Source organism: Ambystoma mexicanum, chromosome 5p (genome assembly GCF_040938575.1).
Source record: "Ambystoma mexicanum isolate Mex_15411 chromosome 5p, UKY_AmexF1_1, whole genome shotgun sequence".
NCBI classification, from domain to species: domain Eukaryota; kingdom Metazoa; phylum Chordata; class Amphibia; order Caudata; family Ambystomatidae; genus Ambystoma; species Ambystoma mexicanum.
Window position 1 is genome coordinate 1,174,516,181 of NC_090930.1, and position 23,055 is coordinate 1,174,539,235.

General features: G+C 40.9%; 1 protein-coding gene across 6 annotated transcripts in view; it reads left to right on the forward strand.

Moving 5' to 3' along the window:
- Window positions 1–23,055, forward strand: part of VSTM2A (V-set and transmembrane domain containing 2A) — a 170,778-nt gene that overhangs the window by 14,786 nt on the left and 132,937 nt on the right. For 5 of the 6 annotated variants that reach the window (XM_069613647.1, XM_069613646.1, XM_069613648.1 and 2 more), the window contains exon 4: window positions 13,434–13,770. In XM_069613647.1, coding sequence (XP_069469748.1) covers window positions 13,434–13,770 — 337 coding nt within the window. Of the gene's footprint in view, window positions 1–13,433; window positions 13,771–13,947; window positions 14,002–23,055 lie in introns of those variants that run through there. The other variant, XM_069613650.1, reaches the window with a different exon arrangement.

Genomic DNA, 23,055 nt, shown 5'->3' on the forward strand with positions numbered 1-23,055 from the left:
ATATAAATGATACATTTTGCAAATATTATTCCAATGATAAGGATTCGTTTCCCAGTTATGTGATAAAAACACTCAGCTTCACAACCACCCAGTGGCGATTGGCAAAGTACACATCAGAATCACCAATTAATGGACTTGTATTCACATTGGGATGAACTTCAACTTCACCTGTTTTGATGGAACCAGAAGACAAATAAGGATCAAGGGTGTGCAATTATCAAATGCTGTTTTTTTAGGATGACAACAAAACTGGAAGCCATATACGGGTCATGTGTGACTCTTCACTGACATTAATTTCACAATTACATATTGTGAGTAAACAGGCACTTCACCAAGTTAATGAACATCAAAATGTCTGAGAACTTGAAATTCAGAGTCCCACAATGGCCTTTTATCTTTGGCTTCCCCAGAAATGCACCTACACATTAAGGAATCATGTACCAATGATGCCAGGAGATGTAGGAAGAAGACCCCGATCTTGTGATGCAAGATGACGTTCTGCAACCCTTGGCTCTCCAGATGTTTTGGTCTCCAAAATCCACTAGTCATAGCCAGTGTAGTCAATGGTGAGGGATCACGGGAGTCATAGTGCAAACATCTGGAGAACTGCAGGTTCACCTCGGGGAAGCCCTTCAAATATATTCCAATATGGTATTATTCCTAGAATACAAACGTATGTGTCAGGCATTTCCCTTTACAGATACATTTCAAATGATTAATATACGGGGGTAAAAGCTCAATACCATGTGGTGTTCTGATCTAGAACACCTTCTCTGAAAAACTGGTTTATTTTGCCAAATCCACCAAATTGTTAAGACAAATCGATAAACACATGTTAAATAATAATTAAATATCCATTTGGGCAAGTGTTCCTACACCCCCAACCTGCTGCCATGCAGCCCAACAGTGTAATTCAGTTGTTCCATGGATAAAATCAGATAGTATAGGAATGAAGATTTCTAATGGAAAACTGTGATAAATGCTATGTTACATGATCTCTAAAGTACACAATTGCCAATGAGTGGCTAGATCTTTGGACTAGAAGGCAATTAGCATGATACACTCAAGTTTCACAGTCCTAGTAAACATTACACATGCTTTCGTCTTGAGGGACATCTTGTACTGGAGCAGTTCCCACTATTGTGAAGTGTACACAGGCACATCCTTATAGCTCCAGTGTGTTTGCAAACGGGGATGATCAGCAGATTGTATTGCACACAAGTCATTTATAGAAACATGTTTTGTACATTTGCATTCAGAAATAATGGACAAATGTGCAAAAGGCAAGGGATTTCAGACGTTCAACACAACCCAAAGCCAGTGGGGGGCTTGAATACACGAGTGACATTCCCCCTCTTTCCTACGTTAAGGAGCAGTACGTCTTTAGCATGTTGAATTCATTGGAACCTTTTCAGATGTAGGTTGCTCGTCCTGATTAAGGTAGTGCCGCTAAGAAGGTTTAAAGCAAGTACCTCCCGGAGGGCTTACTCTGCAAGTGTGCTCTTTTTGCTTTTGCTTTAACCGCGAGGTACAGCCAGAGTTTGAATCCAGGTCAACAGATTAAGAATGCAATCATTTTGAGAAAGATAGATGTATAGGTGTATGCAGTGATTGACAATAAAGGTAATATTTGCCTTGGCACCCTGGAGGTCCTTGTATTTCCATTGGGAGAGCTGCCCCGGCCTTTCCCACTGTTTGCTAATTCAGTTTCTTCCTGTACGATGCATGATTATGTCCAAGCTGGTCACACGTTTCCTGTGGTAATTTCCAGTATAGTGAAGTGAAAAGCACCAAGTAAGGAAGCACGAAGAGCAACCATGTAGTTAGATGGCAGTCTTTCCATTGACATTCCATGTTATAGGAGGGATCAATAATTGTCTAATGAATTTTAGTGTAGGTGTAAAATAATACTTTTCAAATTTGGAATAACAAATGTTGTCCATTGTCCGAGTTGACAACTTCCCATTCAGGGGTCTTTGGGTTTAAATTGAGGTTTTCCCAATAGACCACATTGTGCAGTCTCCCATGCAAGGCCGAATAAATAGGTCCACGATTAGACATGGGAATTTTGCTGCAAAGCATTTGCTGCAACCATTGGTATACATATCACATAATGCACACGTTCCCACCCTATAGTCTGTCTCCACCCCATAAGTCACACCCCACAATACTTTACCGTAGAAACAGGTGTCGAAATGTGCCACCTAAATGGGTCTGAAAGTGCAAGCATAGGAATGACCCCATTTCAAAATGCTCAATTTATATTTGAAAAAGGCCTGGGTTAGCCTTTGCTGGTTTTGTGGTAAAACCTGCACGGGTTGTGCCAGTTGTCTCAAGAAGTGCAGATTGAAAAGAAGCCATTCAAATTATTTTCTTGGAAAGTGTGAGGCCCTCTTGCCCACAAACAGTCATATCAACACACACATTCTTTACCTCATGCAGCCTTTTCTTGTAGCAAATAGCACGAGGGGCAAAAGCAGTAGAAGGAGTCAAGAGAAAGGCAATGCATACAATGAAACATTTAATTAAACTGAAATCTTCACGTGGAGGCCACTTCCCTTACCAAAACCATTACCTTAACATTTCAATGTTAAGCAAGCACCTGGCCTGCAAGGCAGCTGTTTATCATTCTAGCATAATACCGGGTACCAATGTATTGATACAGTGGACACATCAATACAGTAAACACTTTTTTGTTTGCTGGATTATGTGTCCTGATTATACCCCACTCAAATTTATTAAAATCGATGGAAGTGACTGTATTCGGAAGAATGGAATACTGGAGAAGAACACAGGCCCATTTAATGCAGAGTCGCTTAATAAAGACGGCCCAGAAAAACGTGGGGAAATATAAGAGTAGGTGCATAATAACTTCCTTAACTTGGGGTCTTCTGGAGGATTGGAAGAGAACACAATGTGCATAATTTCAATGGGAGCAAAGCGGCAGATCCACCAACACATTAATCAAGAGGACATCCCCCTCTCCCTCCGTAATCGATACATTGTGCCTCATTATGGGTCAGGCGGTAACCCTGCCGGTGCTACCAGCGGGTTGCAGTCGGACCCGTAAAAAATCACTGGTGCCTGACTTCCCGGTGCCACCATGCTATTCTGAGTCTGTTGGCCGGGAAAACAGGTGCAGGTCATTTTGGTAGTCCCCATGGGGACACAGGAGCACCGGCACCGTTAACAATGGTGCCAGTGCTCCCGTGAGTACTCCGCGAGCGGGTGCCTTTCCACCCAGCAGGTGTGACCCTGGCGGGCGGGACGGCACCCGCCTGCAGATTTGTAGTGTGCCGGTCTGGAAACGAAGGTGTCAGTTGGCTTACCGGCACCAGTGTTTCCAGACTGGCACAATTGTAATGAGGCTCATTGTATCTATAACCCTCTGTATCCCCTCTTTTTATGTCCTTCCAAGTGAACCCTTAATATTGTACCTGTCCTATTGTACAGATATAATTGTACCACATTAGTGTCTCCCCTTGAGGTACTGCATTCCTTTGCTTCACAGCTAAGTACCTGCTATATAAAATCCATTACACACACAAGGCTTCTTCTTACTTGCAAGTGAGATGCTACATATGCAGAGATTACAAACCTTTGTGCAGGAGAGGCAGGGATGAACATATCGGCGCCATCAGGCTGGACACACAGATAGAATGCTTAAAGCTGATCTGGGGTAATGAAGACAGATACGGTGCCATGAAAAAACACAGTATTCTGAACTCTGTCACATGGGTAGGACATGAACAATCTCCCATGACCAAAGCTCTTTGCACCATATTTGAGGGCAGTTATGAAAGAAATCGCCTCTTTCTTTGACTGTATCCGCTTGTGCTAACATCACTGCAGCCCCCTCCAATGCCATAGACCATGAATTTATATTGTATCTACCATGGAACCGATTTCTATTTCACACTGAACAATCTCAAGCAAGAAGGTTTTGCATGTGAGCAGCATTGGAAGCCAAAGTAGTGAATTAGAACCACAATTAGGTCAAGGTAGAGATTGTACTCAATATAAGTGTGAACGTTTGACATATAGGAAGTGAAAACAGCTACTATGCTTTCCTCAGGGAGAAAGGAAAACACACAATTGAGAGCAAATCCTTCCCATGCCAGCCTGCGGTAGACAACATACAAGAGTGTTATGATTGTGTCAAAGACAGATGAACACACCAATAACACATGAATTTAGACATAGTTGTGATCTATTGTAATTCTGGGGTCATCAACACAAGCACCATTTTGGGAACTCACAAGGATAGGAAACAGCCAGGAAGGGGATTTGACAGTTTCCTGGCTCAAAATACCCACTGAAATACTTTGGCTCTAGAAAGCATCTGGGATATTGATGACTAGCTGGCAAAGTTTCACACAACATGTGATTGTTTCTTCATATGGTGCACGGCCAAACCTTGCTTAACTAAAAGTGAGACTTTATTATACATTAGAGATAACGTCAATACATTGAGTAGTTGGAGGTATGTGTTTGAGCTTTAAAATAATCTTGGTTGGCAGGGATCAATATGTGAGTGAGAATAGCTTCTGTTTATTTAAGGAAAATGTCATGGCAAAGGTCTGGAAATGCACACATTGACCTGGTGATTATGATGGGCAGAAAAGAGTACTAACAGTGATAGTGTAAGCACATTGCTGCCTGCAATGGTTTTACATGTGACAAACTGTGCAATGTTCCAAAGGACATTTTTATTCTGATGCGGACCTCTGCAAACAGATACAGTGACATGCTTGCTGTGGAACCTATGACAGGGGGATTGGTTAGTTCCTTTAAAACACAAACAGTTCCTTTTTAGTGAATAATTCTGAGAGCATCCATTTTGTAGAGTGCAAGCATAGCTGTTGTTTATATGTTATTTTGAGATTCAACGTTTTGTTATGGTAGTGGAACACAACTTTCCTTTCATATTTCCATTGCTCACTGCATCTATTTTGGTATATTGTCTGTGATTCCACATGCCTTTGGGCCCGTGATTTAAGAGCTGTTATATTATAGTTGTACTCTTTTGGGTTGTTTACAGAAAAGCTCACAGTATGTGTAAATACTTCATAATTTGATATATACTAAGGATTGTTGCAACAAAAACAGCCCAATAAAAATAGAATGCGCTCATCATAATCTATGAAAATGTAAGACAGTAAGTCGACCTTTGTTTACAATTAATTGTTAATAAGATGAACATTTCTATGACAAGGATCAACTCATTTGCTTGGACAAGACATTTGTGCTGCATCCAATTAATTATAGATCCAAAACGCTTCTCTAGGAGAACGCAAACTCAACGATATTAAAATAAACACAGTCCTGTTCCAAACAATGAATGGGTCTAAATTATACTAATGTTTATGTGCCTTGGCATATCAATCCTGAAATACTGGAACAGACTTTCAGTGAAAGATTGAACGCCATCTCCTATGTAACAGTTTTCATATTACTGACTCTATGTGGTAACTTTGTTTGTCATGTCACTAGTTGTTGGTAAACATGCTCATTTGCCAGTGACTGGTTCACTAGACAATGAGTATTTAAATACAAAGATTCCAATAATAAGATACTGGCGACCCATCCTTCTTTTTGTTTTCCTGCTTTTTATGCAGTAAGCTATCTCTTTGGCAGTGTTAAATGTAGGATTTGCACTACATTCCGTTCACATTCCTATTACTACCACAACCATGACACTAGCCAGAGTTATAACGTTCCATCCATGCCATTAACAGGAGACAGAGAGAGAGAGAGATTAAGCAGGAGAGAGAATGGAAGGAATCTAATCAGGAGCGGGTACCTCCCTCCTACAATATGAGCACCTCTAAGGGATGCTGTCCTCATTTACAATGAATATAGAACAATGCTTTAGGTATTGGTGATGTCGATTCATTTCAGTGTTACTCCAAACCATGTATGAAAACGAACCACCAACCTACCACATTGACTAAGTCTATACTTCATATGAGCTCAGAAGTAGAAAATCACTTCTCATAAATGTAAATAGTACTCCACAGAATACACAATTGGCGCAGCTCAAAACTATTTAAGAACTTGAGAACCAGGCAGCCTAAATGGCCACAGCAGAAACCTTCCAAGAACCTTGATAGTACACCTTGCGTTACATAGACCCAGTAAACATTATGACCTTGGGTCACACATGCATTTTTCAAGCAAATCCTGAAGAAGCTACCTTCTGTGAAACATGTGTTGTCTTGATTTGCAATAAAGTAACCCTTTATTTGTTAATACAGTCAATTTGAACAAACGTATTTGAACCACAGACAGCTACAGCTTTCTACTAGTAAGGGGATGAGTACCAGTTACACCATTCAATCAACTGCTCACCTCAAAAATGCACACCTTTATGTTAAACTTTACATGTTGTAATATCAATTAGCCTTAACATGAATGGTTGCTCTAGTGTTTAAATACCAAAACCATAGTTAAGTGTAGTTTGTATTTTAATTAAAGAAAATTAACTTGTCAAAAAAGCGTCCGAAAAACAATGCCTTTTCCCGTCTGAAATTAGACTGATCAACCTTTCATAGATTCCATGACTTGTGAAAAACACATGAATGATTCCTGATATGTGTGCCCATGTGGTTGGACATATAAGATATTCTTCTGCTATATATGAGTAGTGCGAGTGATGGAATGAGTCAAAACATTTCAAAATCCCACCGAAAAACAAAGCCATTGCTATATTTTAAATTGTTCTTAAAATAAATAAGGTATTGAGCTTTGGTATGTGGACTACACAATCAAATATCTCCTTAGTGAGAACTCTTTGAGAACAATTTTTTAATCTTCATCACGTTTATATGTTTTTTCATTCAACTAACTTCAGCTAACTCCAAGCATTTAGGGATGCCTAACATATTTGATCAAATTACAGAACATTGCATTGCATTCCGCCCATTCTATTCCTTCACTTTCTAGCTGATCCATAGAGAGGGTTTATTAAGAACATCAGTCCTTCCCAGGGTTCCCTCTCAGAGCTCCAAGTCCGGTACACACTCCGGTGGTGCTCTAACATCTCTTTCGGTTGATGCAGGTTTCTGAACCGTGCATTAATATATTACTTTGCAAAATTCTGCTGTGTCTCCAAACATTGGGAAGAAAATGATGTAAGGAAGCATATACGTGATGTTAAACAAACTCAAGAAACAAATACGCGATTGACAAGAAAATATTCAATTTGTTTGGTAGGCAACATTTGTTTCAAAGGAAGAGACACGTGCCAAAAGGGGCTCAAATGTTTCTTCCTGTAGTCAGAATGCAGCACCTCTTAATGAAATGGTATGAGGATTGCCCCAGGGTGGAATGATGTAAATAAGTGAAGGATGGGGTCCCCTTGCCTAGAAAAGGGGTTCGCAGGTGGCCAGTGTGTGTGTGACCCTCTTTAATATCTTATTTGGGACATGCTAACTTTGTGGTGCTATTTTGCTGGGTTACATTATTATTCGTTCGTTATGTTTTGCCTTGTTTCTTGAGTTTAGAAGTTTAGATGTTAAGTGAATCTCAGCAATCGCTACACATTTCTGGAAGTTTGACATAACTAGGCCAGGGCTACAGTTGTCTCCCCACGAAATACAAGATCTCATTAGGGGTGTCTTTCACTGTCGCTTGCGTGATGCGCTCCGGTGACAGTTTAGCCCAGTTCCTTTTTCGTCCCATATTGGGGGCTGCATCAGCTGGACACGCTGAAGAGGTGTCAATAGCCCTGCTACTATGCTTATTCCCCCAGATCAAATTAAGAGATAGAGCCACATGGTCACTATCTGGCTTAGAGATATTGTCAAATAATTTCAGATGTACCAACATGCATCCTCTCAGTATAAAATAGTCTATATATTAGACATAAAATGAGAGCTCCTAAAGGTCATATTTTCAGGAACCTCAGGCAGGACTCTGCCATACACCATTCTTAGACCCCTTTCTAATAGGAACAGGTTAAATTTAAGGCCAAATGCCTCCGCCCCCATGTATCTTGAAAAACGGCGCAGGGTATATCTTGAATCTCTCCTGCATGGTCTCTTAAAAAATCACAACCGAGTTTTAAATGAAAATCCCATCCTTAAATCAAAATATCCTTTGAGGTTTTCGAGTCCAAATAGGATTTTAACACCTGGATTACACTATCTTAAGTTATGTGATGCTGTGGATGCTGGGGCATTATAAAAATGAAAAAGGAAAATATTGTGTTTCAAGGGAACCTTCACCCTTAATGCAAGAATATTGTTACTGTCTATTCTTAAAACCTTGATTGATCATCCCAGGGATGAAGCTACCGAGATGAATAAACCACCAGAGTTCCTCCCTCTAATATTCTTTTCCACGGGCTTTTGCTGGACATTACACCCATTCATTTCCGGCATGACAATGGCCCAAGTATCTGAAGGAAGACTATATCGTGGGCATATAGGAATGAAAGTGCATCTTATTGGTCGTGCTTGTCCATTAAGCCTGCAATGTTCCGAGACACAATGGCAATGTACATCTATTTGTTGTTCTGAGTCTTGAGATGTGATTCTCTTGAAAGCGGCCGTAAGTGGTTAAAGGGAAAAACTAAATAAGGAACACATGCAGGTACATGGTAGTTTCCCAAGACTAGGTAGTTTGCCAAATTTCACTGAACATCCGATGTATGTTGCAACCTTAAACCAGAAAAATCGGTTGACGCATTTCTTCAGACTTCTTTAGTACACTGTATAAATTATAAATAGAGTGTCTGGTTTTCCATTGGCTAAATTCCGCATCTTATCTTCTTTGACTGTATGCCACTTTTGTTTTATGAGTCACACCAGTTAAAACCACATATTCTGCTATTTGATTTTACCATCTCACAGCACCTTTTCTGTGCTTCCAGCACTTTTATACCTTTGTTGCCTTAATAAACAATATTCATGATGTTTACAATGTTGGACAGGAGAGAGGGGTATGGGCCATGAATACCATATTTACCTGTCTGTCATCAAAGAGTGGGGATAAAGCTGCTCCTCTACACCACAGAACTCAGTTATCAAATTATTTGACTTATCTTTCTGCGTGTTTGTTGATGATTTGTAAATCATGTTGAGCCTGGAAAAAACCCACTTAACCTGTGCCCTACACTTATTAGAGCATTTCCATTTTGTCAGCAATAACTAGATAAAGGACAACTGTATGAACATTACTCCACCTTAGAAAGAATGTATGGTTCTCAATATCCAGTCCTTCTAGTGTAAATGCCAAATAATTAAAGAAAGTTAAGGCCTTGAGGTGGTTTGCTCTGGTGATTAACATTGTATAAACTTTATTCAATCTAAGACAGAATTGATAGTCCTCAATAACCAATCCTTCTAGTGTTAATCCATTGGAATCTAACAAAGGTAAGGCCTTCAGGTGATTTGTTCTTGTGGTTTGTGGTTAGTGTCCCATACATATATTGTCTCTTACTCACTCATGTACCACTGCTGTCCTCTCAGTTATCATGGCTACTGCAGTAGCCTCTCCTCCCCCAAAGATGCAAATCATTAACATTCAATTGAGTAAAACAGATGAAGGCTACCATTATTACTCATAATGGTACCACATCTCCCTCTAAGCACCAAACCACTCTACTGACTCTCTGCATCCTTCACTGATCCTACTACACTGCCCAGAGACTATATTTGTTTGCAGCACATCCCACTATCACTCTCCTCCTATAACATTTCATTTTCACAAAGTCATATGCACAAGTAGTTTCTTCCATTTTCAATGACAAGAGCAGAGGAAGGGCCTTCTTGGTCTCAAACCAAGTTCTGAAAATGGTATTCCTATCCAGACGTGGACCCCTTGCTCACTTTGTCTTAGAGATGCTCAGCTTCACCTCACTGAGGAGGCCTGACAAGGCCGAAACACATGTCTGTCGTTGCTGATGGTTCTCTTGTTCAGAGGCGATTTGCCTAGCATTTCGGTGCTGGACTGTCCTTGTGGGTGGGGCAAAGACTGACATGCAAATGGATATTTCTCCTCTGTGAAGAGTGCAGTGAGCTAAAACCTGGTTTTGGACCCCCCTGAGTGGAAGAAATTCTATAGAACATGGTATTTTACCCATGTCCATTCTCAGTAGAGGTGCTCTCTTTCGCCTATTTGATAAGCACTACTAGATTGGACATTACTTGAATTATGTATTTCTCTAAATAAGCTTCTGCCATGCCTTGTCATTGAATGAAGTTAGTAATTGTAACCCCTTGAATGCTTAGTGCCTCAGCAGCCATTCTACCAATGCTGCCTGAGGACATCCTTATAATTCGGTGCCAAAAGTAACACTGACCTATTCTAACCTAACGTACCGTAGCCTAACATAACATAACATAAAACTATGGATGGTTGAGCTGGTTCTGGCAAAACTCGAACCACCCACATTTGTATAGTCTGACTCCCAAGACTCGCTCAACCTTTACCAGAGATTCATCTGGAAAAGTGTGAGGTAATCCACATGTAAAAAATGTGCCCTGTGATAGAGAGAAGGCTTCTGCTATTCCCACAGCGCCCTATAACAAGCTCTGCTTCCCTATTGTGCCCTGACAGGCTCCTGGAGAATAGCAATTGTGCATGCTGTCCTTTTTTCTATGTAAAACAATTTTGCGCTGGTATACACAATGTTGTAACTATTCCTGCGGTGCTGGCAAGGCCATGGGGAGCAGTGGAAACGCTCATATTTGGGTATGGATGCCATGGGAAGTAGAGCAAGATTGATTGGGGGTTAGATTGTGAGACACAAAATAGAGCCTGTCATCAAACCTTTGGATCAGTGACCCACAACATTACACAGGTCACATTTGCAGGAGTTGTCTCATGTACACATAAAACAATGCAATAAAACATAAGGTAAAATAACATAACATAATATACCTTAAAAATAGCATTTGCACTGCTGAAAAGTGACTTTGCACTGCCGACACAAACTCTGATTCATGGAACTGTGCAAAGTATATTTTTGCCGTGAAAACTCCGGGCAGAGTGAGAGCATAGTTATTTTTGCAGTACAAAATGACTTTGCACAGCAAAATTACTCTTTGCACAGTTCCATGAATCGGGGTTTGTGTTGGCAGTGCAAAGTTAATTTTCAGCAGTGTGAGTTCACTTTGAACCGGGCAAATATTCCATAAACTGGGCCCTAAGACTCTCGGACAGAGACAGAACATCATGACAGTTCTACAACTGTTTTGCTTATTTCTGTATGTGGTTAATGCACCTTCATTGGTGTATTCATGTGAACATTCCAGTGTCCAAGGCACACACTGTATTCATGTAAGTTTCAGGTTATTGTAGCACCATCAACATAGATATACTTATTTATTTTGTATTTATTTATTTGCATTTGTAAAGCGTACAACTGCCCTCAGGCATCGTGGCACTGTTAAGAAGGCTTACTTGGTTACATAGGAGCTTGTGAAAAAACAGGCTTAGTGGCAATAAGTGCTCGCAAAGAATACAGTTTGCCTGATCGAGTTAGAGGAGCAGCAGTAGCATACGATGCCTAGGGACAATGTAGGTGGCACAGGCATGATACACCACCCCATCCTAAAGGGTGGCAACATTATACAATGCAAAGTCATTCTAGGTTAGCTGGCAGAGACATGATACACAGCCCCATCTTAAAGGGTGGCAACATTATACAATGCAGAGTCATTCTGGGTTAGGTGGCACAGACATGATACACAACCCTTTCTTACAGGGTGGCAACACCGTATAGTGCATAAAGTCGTACATAGGGTGTGTGGTGGCATCAAGCTCAAGCAAACCCCATCTTGAAGGGCGGCAGGAGCAGTGGGGAAGTACATTGTGCAATCACATGTTGCATGATGGGCGCAATTTACAGATGCCGGTTCAGGATCATTAACAAATGCATGAAGCAGCCACGATGATCAGGGAACCACTATGCTCTAATGCATGGTGACAGACAGGTAGAAGGGGTGATGTCAAGTCAGGAGGGGCACTAGCACACCCACTGGCGATCAGCGAGGTGCGGGGCTCATTTGCACACACAGGCGACCTGCAGGGTGGGAAGGAGGCTCATTCTCACACACAGGCGACCATCAGGGTGGGAGGGGCTCACTTGCACACACAGGCAACAGCAGGGTGGGGGGTTCATTCGTACATTTAAAGGTCAGGGGCGGCGGGTGGCATCCTGTGGTGGACAGGGGTAGACATGGCCTTAGGAGTGGGTCTTGTGAGGAGGGCCGGCCAAGCCTGTCGGCTTCCTCATTGGCCCATAGAACCAATCAGTGACCCCCAGCAGCACCATGCCCAGCACTCCAGTGCTTGCAGTAAGTACGGCCATCTTGGGATGGCGAATGCAAGCAACAACAGATAAGGCAGACAATTAAACCAGAGCATTTTAAGGCTCCCAAAGTGAAGGGGCTTCTAGATGGAGTCAGGTGCCTATGCAGGCAGAAGTCAAAAACACAATTTAAGTCAATTTGCGTGCACCGTCCGTGCCCTCATAAATGCCCAAAGGGGAAGGGCTTACCTTCCAGGGTGTCCGTGCCTCTTGTGGACATGGAGATAAAGAAGGGTGAAGAGCACTTCAGCCGCTCCAGCAGCCACAGCAGCAGTGAGATGGTAGAAAATATATGTCCAGTTCTCTTTGGTAAAATATGTAGTCTCTCTGCACCTAAGATCTTAAATAATAAAAAATAAGCATGGAAAATGTTTTTTGGAGATGCATTGTTTGCTACGCAAATGCGCGGTTCATGCAAAGATGTTTGAGCAGAATGGACGTGTCGCTCAAAACGCTGTCTCTTCCAGCATCCTTCTGCAGGTGTTGTTTCTGACGCCAAACAACTCATGTCCCTTCCCATTGGCCCTTTTGAACAACAAGTTAAATGATCATATTTCACAATTTGAAAACGTAGTCCTAGCCCTCTTAACACAAATTCACATTGGATATATTGCCACACGCATTTACCATACACACATAATCATACCTTTGAAATAAAAAATAAATAAAAATCATGGGCTTTAGTAGTCATACTCATTTAGGAGCAAGAGGCCATTGTAGAGCAATATGTTTAACCCATGTTCAAACTTATTTGTGGTTAGTGTATATTTTACAAGATCTGGGATTAGAGGGGAAGACGCCGCTTTCACATTTCTAAATGCATTGCTCAGTGTAAGAACATAGAATAACGTATGGGCGTAGGGACATGTAACACACTTTAGGAAGACACGTAATAAATGGGCATGTTTAGCATAGGAAAGAAAGGTGGCATGTTAGCAATATCCAAAACATCTCATATTTTTAAAAAAAAATATATTACATGTCAGTGAAAGCCAAAGAGAGGCCTGGCAAAGCGCATGCGAATATAACACCAGTCCCTCATTAGCGAAGTTGAGCAGAGTATGCTAACATTAACGTTTTCATGAAATCTCTTTTTCTCATGGCGCATTTGCAGACAGTGAAAGTCCAGGGCAATGATATCTCCCACAAGTTGCAGATCTCTAAAGTGAGGAGAAAGGACCAAGGTCTGTACGAGTGTCGCGTGACCGATGCCAACTATGGAGACCTTCAAGAGTACAAGGCCCAGGCCTTCCTCAAAGTGAATGGCAACATCCACTCTAGGCATGTACTGAACATTGAGGCATCGCCCCTGTGGCTTCAGGATCCGAAACCCCGCAAGAACGTCTCGGCTGCTGTCCCCAGCAGCAAGAATGCATCCGCCAATCAGCAGCTGCGCGCCACCTCCAGCCCCGATGCAGAAGCCAAAATACCCAAACAAAGTCCACAATCAGGTATGTGAATTCATTTTGAACGAATAGATTACTTTTCAGATAGTTCTGATCTTGGGACATTGATACACACAACCAAAAATAGGGACTCCTTGATGTTGGTGGATACGACTTGTTGGATATAGATATTAGTAGAACGCCAGAGAACATCTTTTTTATGTGCTGCTTTTGTATTTGCAGGCTTGTTTATGTGAAGAGATGTGAGATGACAAATAACATTCCATATACATTGAGAATAGGTAAATTGTTTCTTTAGATGTGCAGTATGTGTACTTTCTTGATTAAACATTTGTAAATCCTTTAGTTTTCTGCATATTTATCCTGCAATCCCTCCCCATTCAATTATTGCTATTCCCCCATGTGTCATCTTTTCACCAGGTGAGGGATACTATCACTGCACTTACATGCGCAATATAATGCAGTGATTAATGGTCTCTGCTATGATATGAAAGCAGTGTACCATAACGTTCTCATACAATGTTGTGATGTGTCAGTATTAGAAAACGTTTACCATTGCTACTCGCAATATGGACAGAGCTGTGCTGATCACTTCCTCAAAGGGTCTGCTATAATGTAAAAACAGCGTATGATAACTTTCTCATACAATGTTGTGTTGGGCCAGAATTAGAAAACGTTTACCATTCTTACTAGCAATATGGGCAGAGCTGTTCTGGTCACTACCTCAAAGGCTCTGCTATGATATGAAAGCAGTGTACCATAACGTTCTCATACAATGTTGTGATGTGTCAGTATTAGAAAACGTTTACCATTGCTACTCGCAATATGGACAGAGCTGTGTTGATCACTTCCCCAAAGGCTCTGCTATAATGTAAAAACAGTGTATGATAACTTTCTCATACAATGTTGTGTTGGGCCAGAATTAGAAAACGTTTACCATTCTTACTGGCAATATGGGCAGAGCTGTTCTGGTCACTACCTCAGTGGCTCTGCTATGATGTGAAAGCAGTGTACCATAACCTTCTCATACAATGCTGTGCTGGGCCAGTATTAGAAAACGTTTACCATTGCTACTCGCAATATGGACAGAGCTGTGTTGATCACTTCCTCAAAGGCTCTGCTATAATGTAAAAACAGTGTATGATAACTTTCTCATACAATGGGCCTCATTACGACCCAGGCGGTAAGTTACCGCCTGGGCCGTGACTTTACCACCATGGCGTAAACTACGTTTACGCCATGGTGGTTGGCGGACTTACCGCCCCATTCCGACCTTGGCGGGGCGGTAAGTCCCCAATCCCCATTTACCCTTCTCCATTCCCATTTTTGCCCCATAGGGCATAATGGGAGTGGGGAAGGCGTTAATTACGCCACCGTAAATTACGGTGGCGTAATTAACTCCATGGTCCCTTAGCGCCATGGATTTTAACACCTGCTAAAAGCAGGTGTTAAATCCGCCATGGCGCTAAGGGACCTCGTACTCAGGCGGTAAGGGTCGGCGCTGTTTACGCTGCCGTAAACCCCTTACCGCCTGGGTCGTAATGAGGCCCAATGTTGTGTTGGGCCAGTATTAGAAAACGTTTAGCATTCTTACTGGCAATATGGGCAGAGCTGTTCTGGTCACTACCTCAATGGCTCTGCTATGATGTAAAAGCAGTGCACGATAACCTTCTCATAACAATGTTGTGATGGACCAGTACTAGAAAACGTTGACTATTGCTACAAGCCATACGAAAAGAGCTGTGCCGGTCACTTCCTCAAAGGCTTACATTCTTCATCGTCACAAGACCTCTGACACCTCTCTGTGACCCCTGTAACAGCTGCCTGTCACATGTAAGGATGCTGGTGTCACTTAGCTAGCAACAGCAGGAGGCCAATTTCTGTTGGAAAATGATTAGTTTTACAGGTTGCAGCAGCACTAATAATAGTATTAATTCCAGTTTTAATATAGCGCTTCATCGTGGGTTTCTCCTGTCTCTAAGTGTTGTAATCCTAGCCGTTATTAGAACCCAAATGAATGGTACTAAATGCATCGAAAACGGAAGGATGAAGGGTTGAGTCAGACCACTCAGGATTGGAACCCTTGAAGAGCAGGTGGGCCCCAACAAACAGTCAAGCACGGAACCCAATAGGAATAGGCTTGGAAAAAAACAAGCAGCAACATGGGGGCTGATTCATGGAATTATTTGCGCCGAAAAACGGGGATGTGTGCGCCATTTCTGCCCGCAAATCCCCATTTGTTAAACAGGGATTTGTGGGCAGAATGGCGCACAATTCCCCGTTTTTCAGCGCAAATAATTCCTTGAATCATCCCCACGATGTTCTGTTCCTTGCCATCTATCATGTGCCAGAAGGATAGCTCAGCAGCAAAGCGTTTGTGTTGGAAGCAACAGAGCATAGAGCTGTTCCATGTGATACTGTCACCTGGGAAAAAGTTACCAGGTAGGCGATTTGATTCCTTGCACCCCTAAAAACCTTCCACCATATATTCTAGGATGGGTATTATTTACTATTAGTCATCCAATCCTAGAATATTTGGGGAAAGTGCTTGATTTGCTAGGGAGTGCAACTTGGGAGAATTGTCCCCCCATTGGCGATCTTTTCCTCAGCGACTCAAGTTCAAAGCCCGGTCCCGCGCTTAGAGGCTGGCCTTCGGCATTAAGAGCAATGTATAAGATTAATTCATTAATTAAAATTAATCATTGTCGCTTAGAGCTTCCCCATGAACAAATATCCCCACTGCTGACACATTCCCATTCCATGGTAATTACATAATGCTCAGCCAATGTCGAAGACACAGATGTTATGTCTGCAAGAAAGCACGTAATTCACTACAAGAAGATAGACAATGGCCCTCATTACGAGACTGCCGGTAACCCTTCAGTGCTACTGGCGGATTACCTGCAGTCTTGCCTTACCATTACCGGTGCCTGATATCGAAGTTTTACCGGGATATTATGGACGCCAGCAACGGCAGTAAGTTCCAATTCCATGGAATCCCATAGTACTCCATGGAATGGGAATAACTGAAGCACCAGCACCGTTCTTAATGGTGTTGTTGCTTCAGTTATTTTTCTCCAAGTAGGGGCCTGAACTACCTGCAGGTCAGGCCTCCCGGTAGTTGACTGCCCCTGCCGGCAGACTCTGAGTAACCCAGTCTGGAAAGAATTCCGGAGCTGGTAGTACCTGCGGTTTTACCAATATTTGTCCCAGAGCGGGATACGCGTCATGTGGCCAACATGTTCACATGTTTAAATATTTAATTTACAATCAAGAAATCAATGGGGATAACCAAACAAAATGAGCTTTGCGATATATGCACAACATATTAAACACGAATAGGTTAGCAAACCTTTGAAATCCTGACATAGACATATACATTCCAGCAATCACTAAAATGTGCTGAATGGCACCTTGAAATGGAATTCAATGAAAAGGAGACATTGTCATAAAAATGACTCATCCGTGGAAATGCCCATGCAGCGGTTCCATATCTGCTGGCGATTAGCTAGAGCCGGCTTCTCTGGTGGATAAGTTGGAGGCTCAAATAATGCAACTACTAACGCGGGCGGCATTATGTGCTATTAGCTTCACTAGGATGGACGGCAGACGAGCACAATCTCCAATTCATTATGCACCGGTGGAATGCGCTTTTACATTAAGCAGGCACGACTCCTGTTCACCCGTGTTTGACTGAGTGCAAATCATTATGTGTGTCCATTGCAAACGAGAATCTTTCCTGGCACCCATTTCTAGGTTGCAAATGAGGGCAGTGAAGAAGAAATGTACTCTCAGCCAGCTAGCTGTTTCTATTACTGTAATGACAATATCCTCTGACAAGCACAGTCCTGTTATTATGCCATCAGGTGCCTGTTAGCACGCTGTATTAGCATTATGGCACGACTCTTGCAGTGTTTGCTAAAGTGTTAAGACCATCCCATATAGGCACTAGAGAACGCATTTCCCGGGTGGAAAAGTGCATTGAAAGAATACTTCTTTTTTGCCCTGTGCTAATTTTTGTCTTTGAGCGTTTGCCATGCAAAAGTGTGCTTGCAACACTGCAAAGTTTCTGTGACGAAGCCCCAGTTTATCGAAAGGCAGAACACGTTAAAAACAAATCTTTCTCAACGTCAGTGAAATTGTTGGAGCAATGTGCATGCGTTGGTGGTTTTCTGCAGAAGCATGGTGCAGCTCTGACATGTTCATGTGGAAGAGTGGTTCACAGTGATGCCCCAGGCATTTCCAGATTTGCACCGGTTTCATGCTTTATGACCTAAGCACTGGATGGCATGTGTACATTTGAGATTCCAGATGTGCACAACCAAACCAGGTGTATGTATCTGCCGCAAAGTTGTAGACGTGACTCTTTAAGCAAGTGAACATGACAACCCTTATGCCCAAATCAACACACGCGGCAGAGAGAACATGATTACTGCCACCAAACTAAGAGCACACACAGTGTTTGGTTCCTATGTGGACATTAAACCAATACAACTCTGGCACATTGTCAATTAAAGGGCATCCAGGGCAATGTAGTGATCAATTATGCATAAAAAGGTTAAAGCATTTTACCAGAAATTGACTTCTCTGGCCCCTTAAATTGTCAAGCCATGATGCATCTTGCGTCCTGATAATCAAAATTCAAGTGTGCAGTTGATTTCAAACCTGTAAATATGTCATGCTTCCCGGAGGACATTTATTTCTAACCATATTTTTGTCTGCCACTGTTCTGCTGTGTCATCCCGTAGAGTAGAAGGACTTCTAAGAGAATGACGGCAGTGTGATGTACCCTTCTTGCTTAATTTATGATGCATTCATGAGAACGCATTCAAGGGATGCCGAGTTTTGCATTCCTGTTAAGCCATTTTCCAACCCTGGAACTAGAAATGTTAATGCCAGTGCACGGAGAAGAGGTGTGAAATGGTATTTCCCATCAGTAGAAAACAGGCCCTTCTTCCACACAACAACACGTATCATCTAATGGGTGATAAACATGTTATGTAAAACAAGCCTTTTTTTAAAAAATACACTTCTGCACCTACACATGCACGCACAATGTGCACACACGTATTTCTTTCTTAGAAACATGTATAGATTTGCTAGTAAATGCAACATAAATTGCACTGGTTCAGCAATGGACGGTACATTGCACATCAAAAAGTAGAACAGGATGTCTTGATAGATTGCTCAGGCATATGTACATGTTTTTCTGTGAACGTTATTGGATATAAGCCGTTCTCATCCATGTTATTGACTGAATGCATCGACTTAAGCAAGGCTAGCAAAATAGACAAGACACACGTAATTATTAAAGGAACATTACAAGATTGAAAGAAAACGTGATTATGCCATTATATACCCCCAGGTTGGTTGTCTCTCTGCTTATCCATATATTTTATACCATTGGCACTTGTAACCCCAGGAATGAGATTAACCAAGACAAATCATTTTGGTTTATGTTGAATCACTATTCATTACAGAACAACTGAGATGTGTCTGATCAAAGTGAATAATGTATTGTTTCCTCATGTTGCATACTGATTCTCCCTGCCTACATTCCATAGCATTACACTGTCGAATGTTGATCAGTTTCACACATTGATTCTTGACAGCCCTTAACGCAATTTATGATTGCAAGTATATATGTATTTATGCATGTCCGAATGTGGATTTTGTAAAGTCCATGGTGAGCGTGAAGTCTGTCTGATTGTGGTGTTTATTTGTTTGTCCAATTAGCTACTTGAAAAAAATATTGTTGCAATGAAAATAGACAAGTTCATCAAGGTGTATATACAATCAAGTAGATTTTAATGTGTATGACAGCATGTATACTCCTTTTCTTGATATTAATAATATATAGAATTTTCTTTACATATCTCTGTGTATTAAATACACGATAATGATCCTTGATCAGCCCCTGTCTTCATTAGGGTTGACCAAACTGTATTCTGGCGTATTTCGTCCAGGTTTACTCATACAGTATTGTGATGGGCCGACCTGTCTCAGTGGTGCAAGACCACTTTCATCAGGGCTAGAAACAGCTGAATGTGTGCCAACTTCCATATGATGAACTCTTAGCACATTTCTGATAAGCAATGCTACCCACATGTTTGCTTTGTTAATATAAACCTGTAAACGGGCAATATGACCTCCCTCATTTCCATGAAGAGCATCACTCCTTATGGATACTGTCACATTCAAGTGATGATTCTTGCTGTAGGAGTAGCGTGTGCACCATTGTTTTTTGTTGTAAAATGTCTTGTGTATAGGTGCGTTACAAATGCCATATCATATCATATCATATCATATCTAAGCTATTTTGCACCAATAAGATCTGGATTACATCTGATTGAACTATTGAAATATTACTAATGATCTCCAATCTTTATCAATTCTTAGTTCACTCAAGGTCCTATTTTGGAAGTGCTGCACAAGAGGGAGCAGTGGGACAGGCGTGCCATAACACACTTCAGGCACTCTGGAACACACCCTTTAATGCATTTCATTTATACTCCCTTCGAAATTAATATGATTCATGAAAATGGCAGAGAACTACTGTTCCATTTTCACAAGACACAAGCTCATCAAAAGGGCGTGCCTAGATTGCCAATAATTGTTCTATTTCAATTACCAGTTTCTGTTTTGTTCTTTATTCTTTTGAGAGCCCTTCTGCTGTGAACACTGATTGTTTTCATTTAACTGTGAGTGGGAACCTCTGCAAAGTTATAAGTAGAGAATAATAAACCGATTCAAAGGCACCAGAAATGTTTTGATGTGGAAAATGTTGATTGGACCCATGTAGGTCTATTCTTAGGATAGCACTGCAGATTGCAGGATAAATCAAATATTGCATTGCTCAGCAATTGGGCACATTGTACATTCCCTGTGTCCCTCCTTTCTGCACTTACTTTCTTATTGGTCTAGGCCAAAACAAAACAAAACACTTACTTTTAGCACGAGCCAAAACATTCAGATCCTCCACTAAAACAAAACACAACATTCAAGTGCAATTCTCCAATATAAATGATAACTGGACAATGTTGAAACATAAAATACAAAATTGGTAAATTAGGAATATGTTCTTATAAAAACGGCATGCTCCTCAACCAGATAATCTCTTGTTTGTAGTGTGTTGGCTATTTGTTGTATAAAGGAAATACATCATTGTCTTTAGGTTTGAAATGATATGTATAACAATACATGTGACATGCTTCGTTTATTCTACACAAAGATTTCCTTGGTGCAAAGACATTATACATTTGTATCTAGTAGGCACATATTGTTCACAGTGGCCAGCACTTATTTTAATCTAAGGGAGATTCATCAGGGCCAAAATTAACACAGTGATGTTGGCAGTTATAGCCCATGTTCCAAATTGACTCAAACTATTTGGAGCTGATATTGATCCTGGATAACTAACCTCATAAAAGCTGGCACCAAAGTTATTAATGTTGATATTTTGTATAATTGTAAGGGTCATATAATATCATAGTGTGCATGCATTTATAAACAGAAAACATGATAATAAATACATTGAAATGCAAAAATGGAAACAAAGAAAACAGATGGGAAAATAAAATAAAATGCTAGAAACACATTATGTTTTATTAAGACATTTGGTTTATTACAAACCTTTATCTATAAACAATGTCACACACACACAAACATGTCATCATCATCAGTATCAGTCTAAATTCCACGCCAAAGATCTTAATTAATCATTAACGTCAATTTAGCATGTGTTATGTTAGCTTGATTAAAAAACCTCATACAAAAGTATTATCAATCAAAAAAAACAATTCAATTCATGTTATCGTAATGAAAAAAAATTACTCAAGAATGTTATCAATCCAAAGGTTATTGAAAAAATGTCACCCAATAAGAATGTGGACCACCACTCTTCAGCATTATAAGATTATCTCTCTTCAATAACATTTCCCACATGCCTCGTTCTTAATGCCGCCAAACCATTGCAAAATAATGAAATATTTTTTAGAGTTTCAACTTTATCCCTCCTCGCACAGAATCTTCATTCGAAGTCACCCACCTCTTGTTTATGAGCCACTAAAATTTGCTTTCTAGGGTATATGTTTATGTGAAACCTCATGAATCTATATTCATACAAAGGGATCCGAAATTGCGTGAAATCCTAGGGGAAAGTGTCAAATGCCCTAACTTTGTTCCTTAGATTTTCATGTAACTTATATTTAGTTCTAGATAGGACAGTCATGAATCATGTTGCCACAGTTTTTCTGAGTAACCCTGTGTTTGTGACTAACATATCCTGCATAGTTTCCAAGTAATTTAATATAGCCTAACATCGAGACGTTCACTGCTCCTGAAAGCCTGGAGCCTCCCTCATGTTATCATTAGTCAATATCTAGTAAGGGAGTCTCTGGCATGATATATTTTTGATGAAAAGATAGAGTCTGCCACACTGCTACTGCATAAATTGAAGTTAAACCCAATTGGTGCCTAATAACTGAAGCAGGGACTCACCTTGGCATATTCAATAACCTCCTCCAAAATGTAGCCTGGAAAGGATCCCAGATTTTCCACGAGGAAGCCAAAAATCCCCTCGCTCCATAGTTTATAATAGATATCACATTTGGTTTATAAAAAAGACAGCACAGGTAGAATGGAGACCTCCCCTTATGTTTTATGAATCAACATTACCTGAGCAGTCAAGCTTTTAATTATCATTCTCAATTTCAATTGGCGAGGATTGTCGTTAATGCAAGAATGTATGCATGTACCCAGGTAAGTTGTGGTAGTGACTTGGGTGAGTTCCTCTTGACCCAAAAACTATTTAAATGGAGGCTTCTGCTTACTTCTCAATGAGCATAAAATTATGATTTTAGTTTTATCGGCATTGGTTTTTAAGCTGTTTTTGTCTATGTATCCCTGCAGATGATTCAGACTTCATCGCAAACATTTAGGGGTCTGATCAACCAAGACTAAATTTTCTGCATAAATGTTCCATGCCAAGTCTTGACCATTAATTTCGGGACGGAAGGCAGGAACCAGCTTCAAAGTCCTGTGCAAGTCTGATAGAAACAAGTTATATAATATTGGTGCCAGGGGACATCCCTGTTTCAATCCTCTAAATATATTGATCTCTTTAGTCAAATTGCCCTCTGAATTTAATATGATCAGGAATCTCTGTAGATGTGTAGAGAGCCATAATCAACAATACAAAGTCAGTAGGACAGTTATAGCCCTCTAACATGGACCATAAGATGTTTCAGTTAACACTGTCGAAAGCCTTCTTCAGATCGATGAAGGCCAAATAAATTATTGTTCATGCATCCTATGGCTTTTACTTTAACA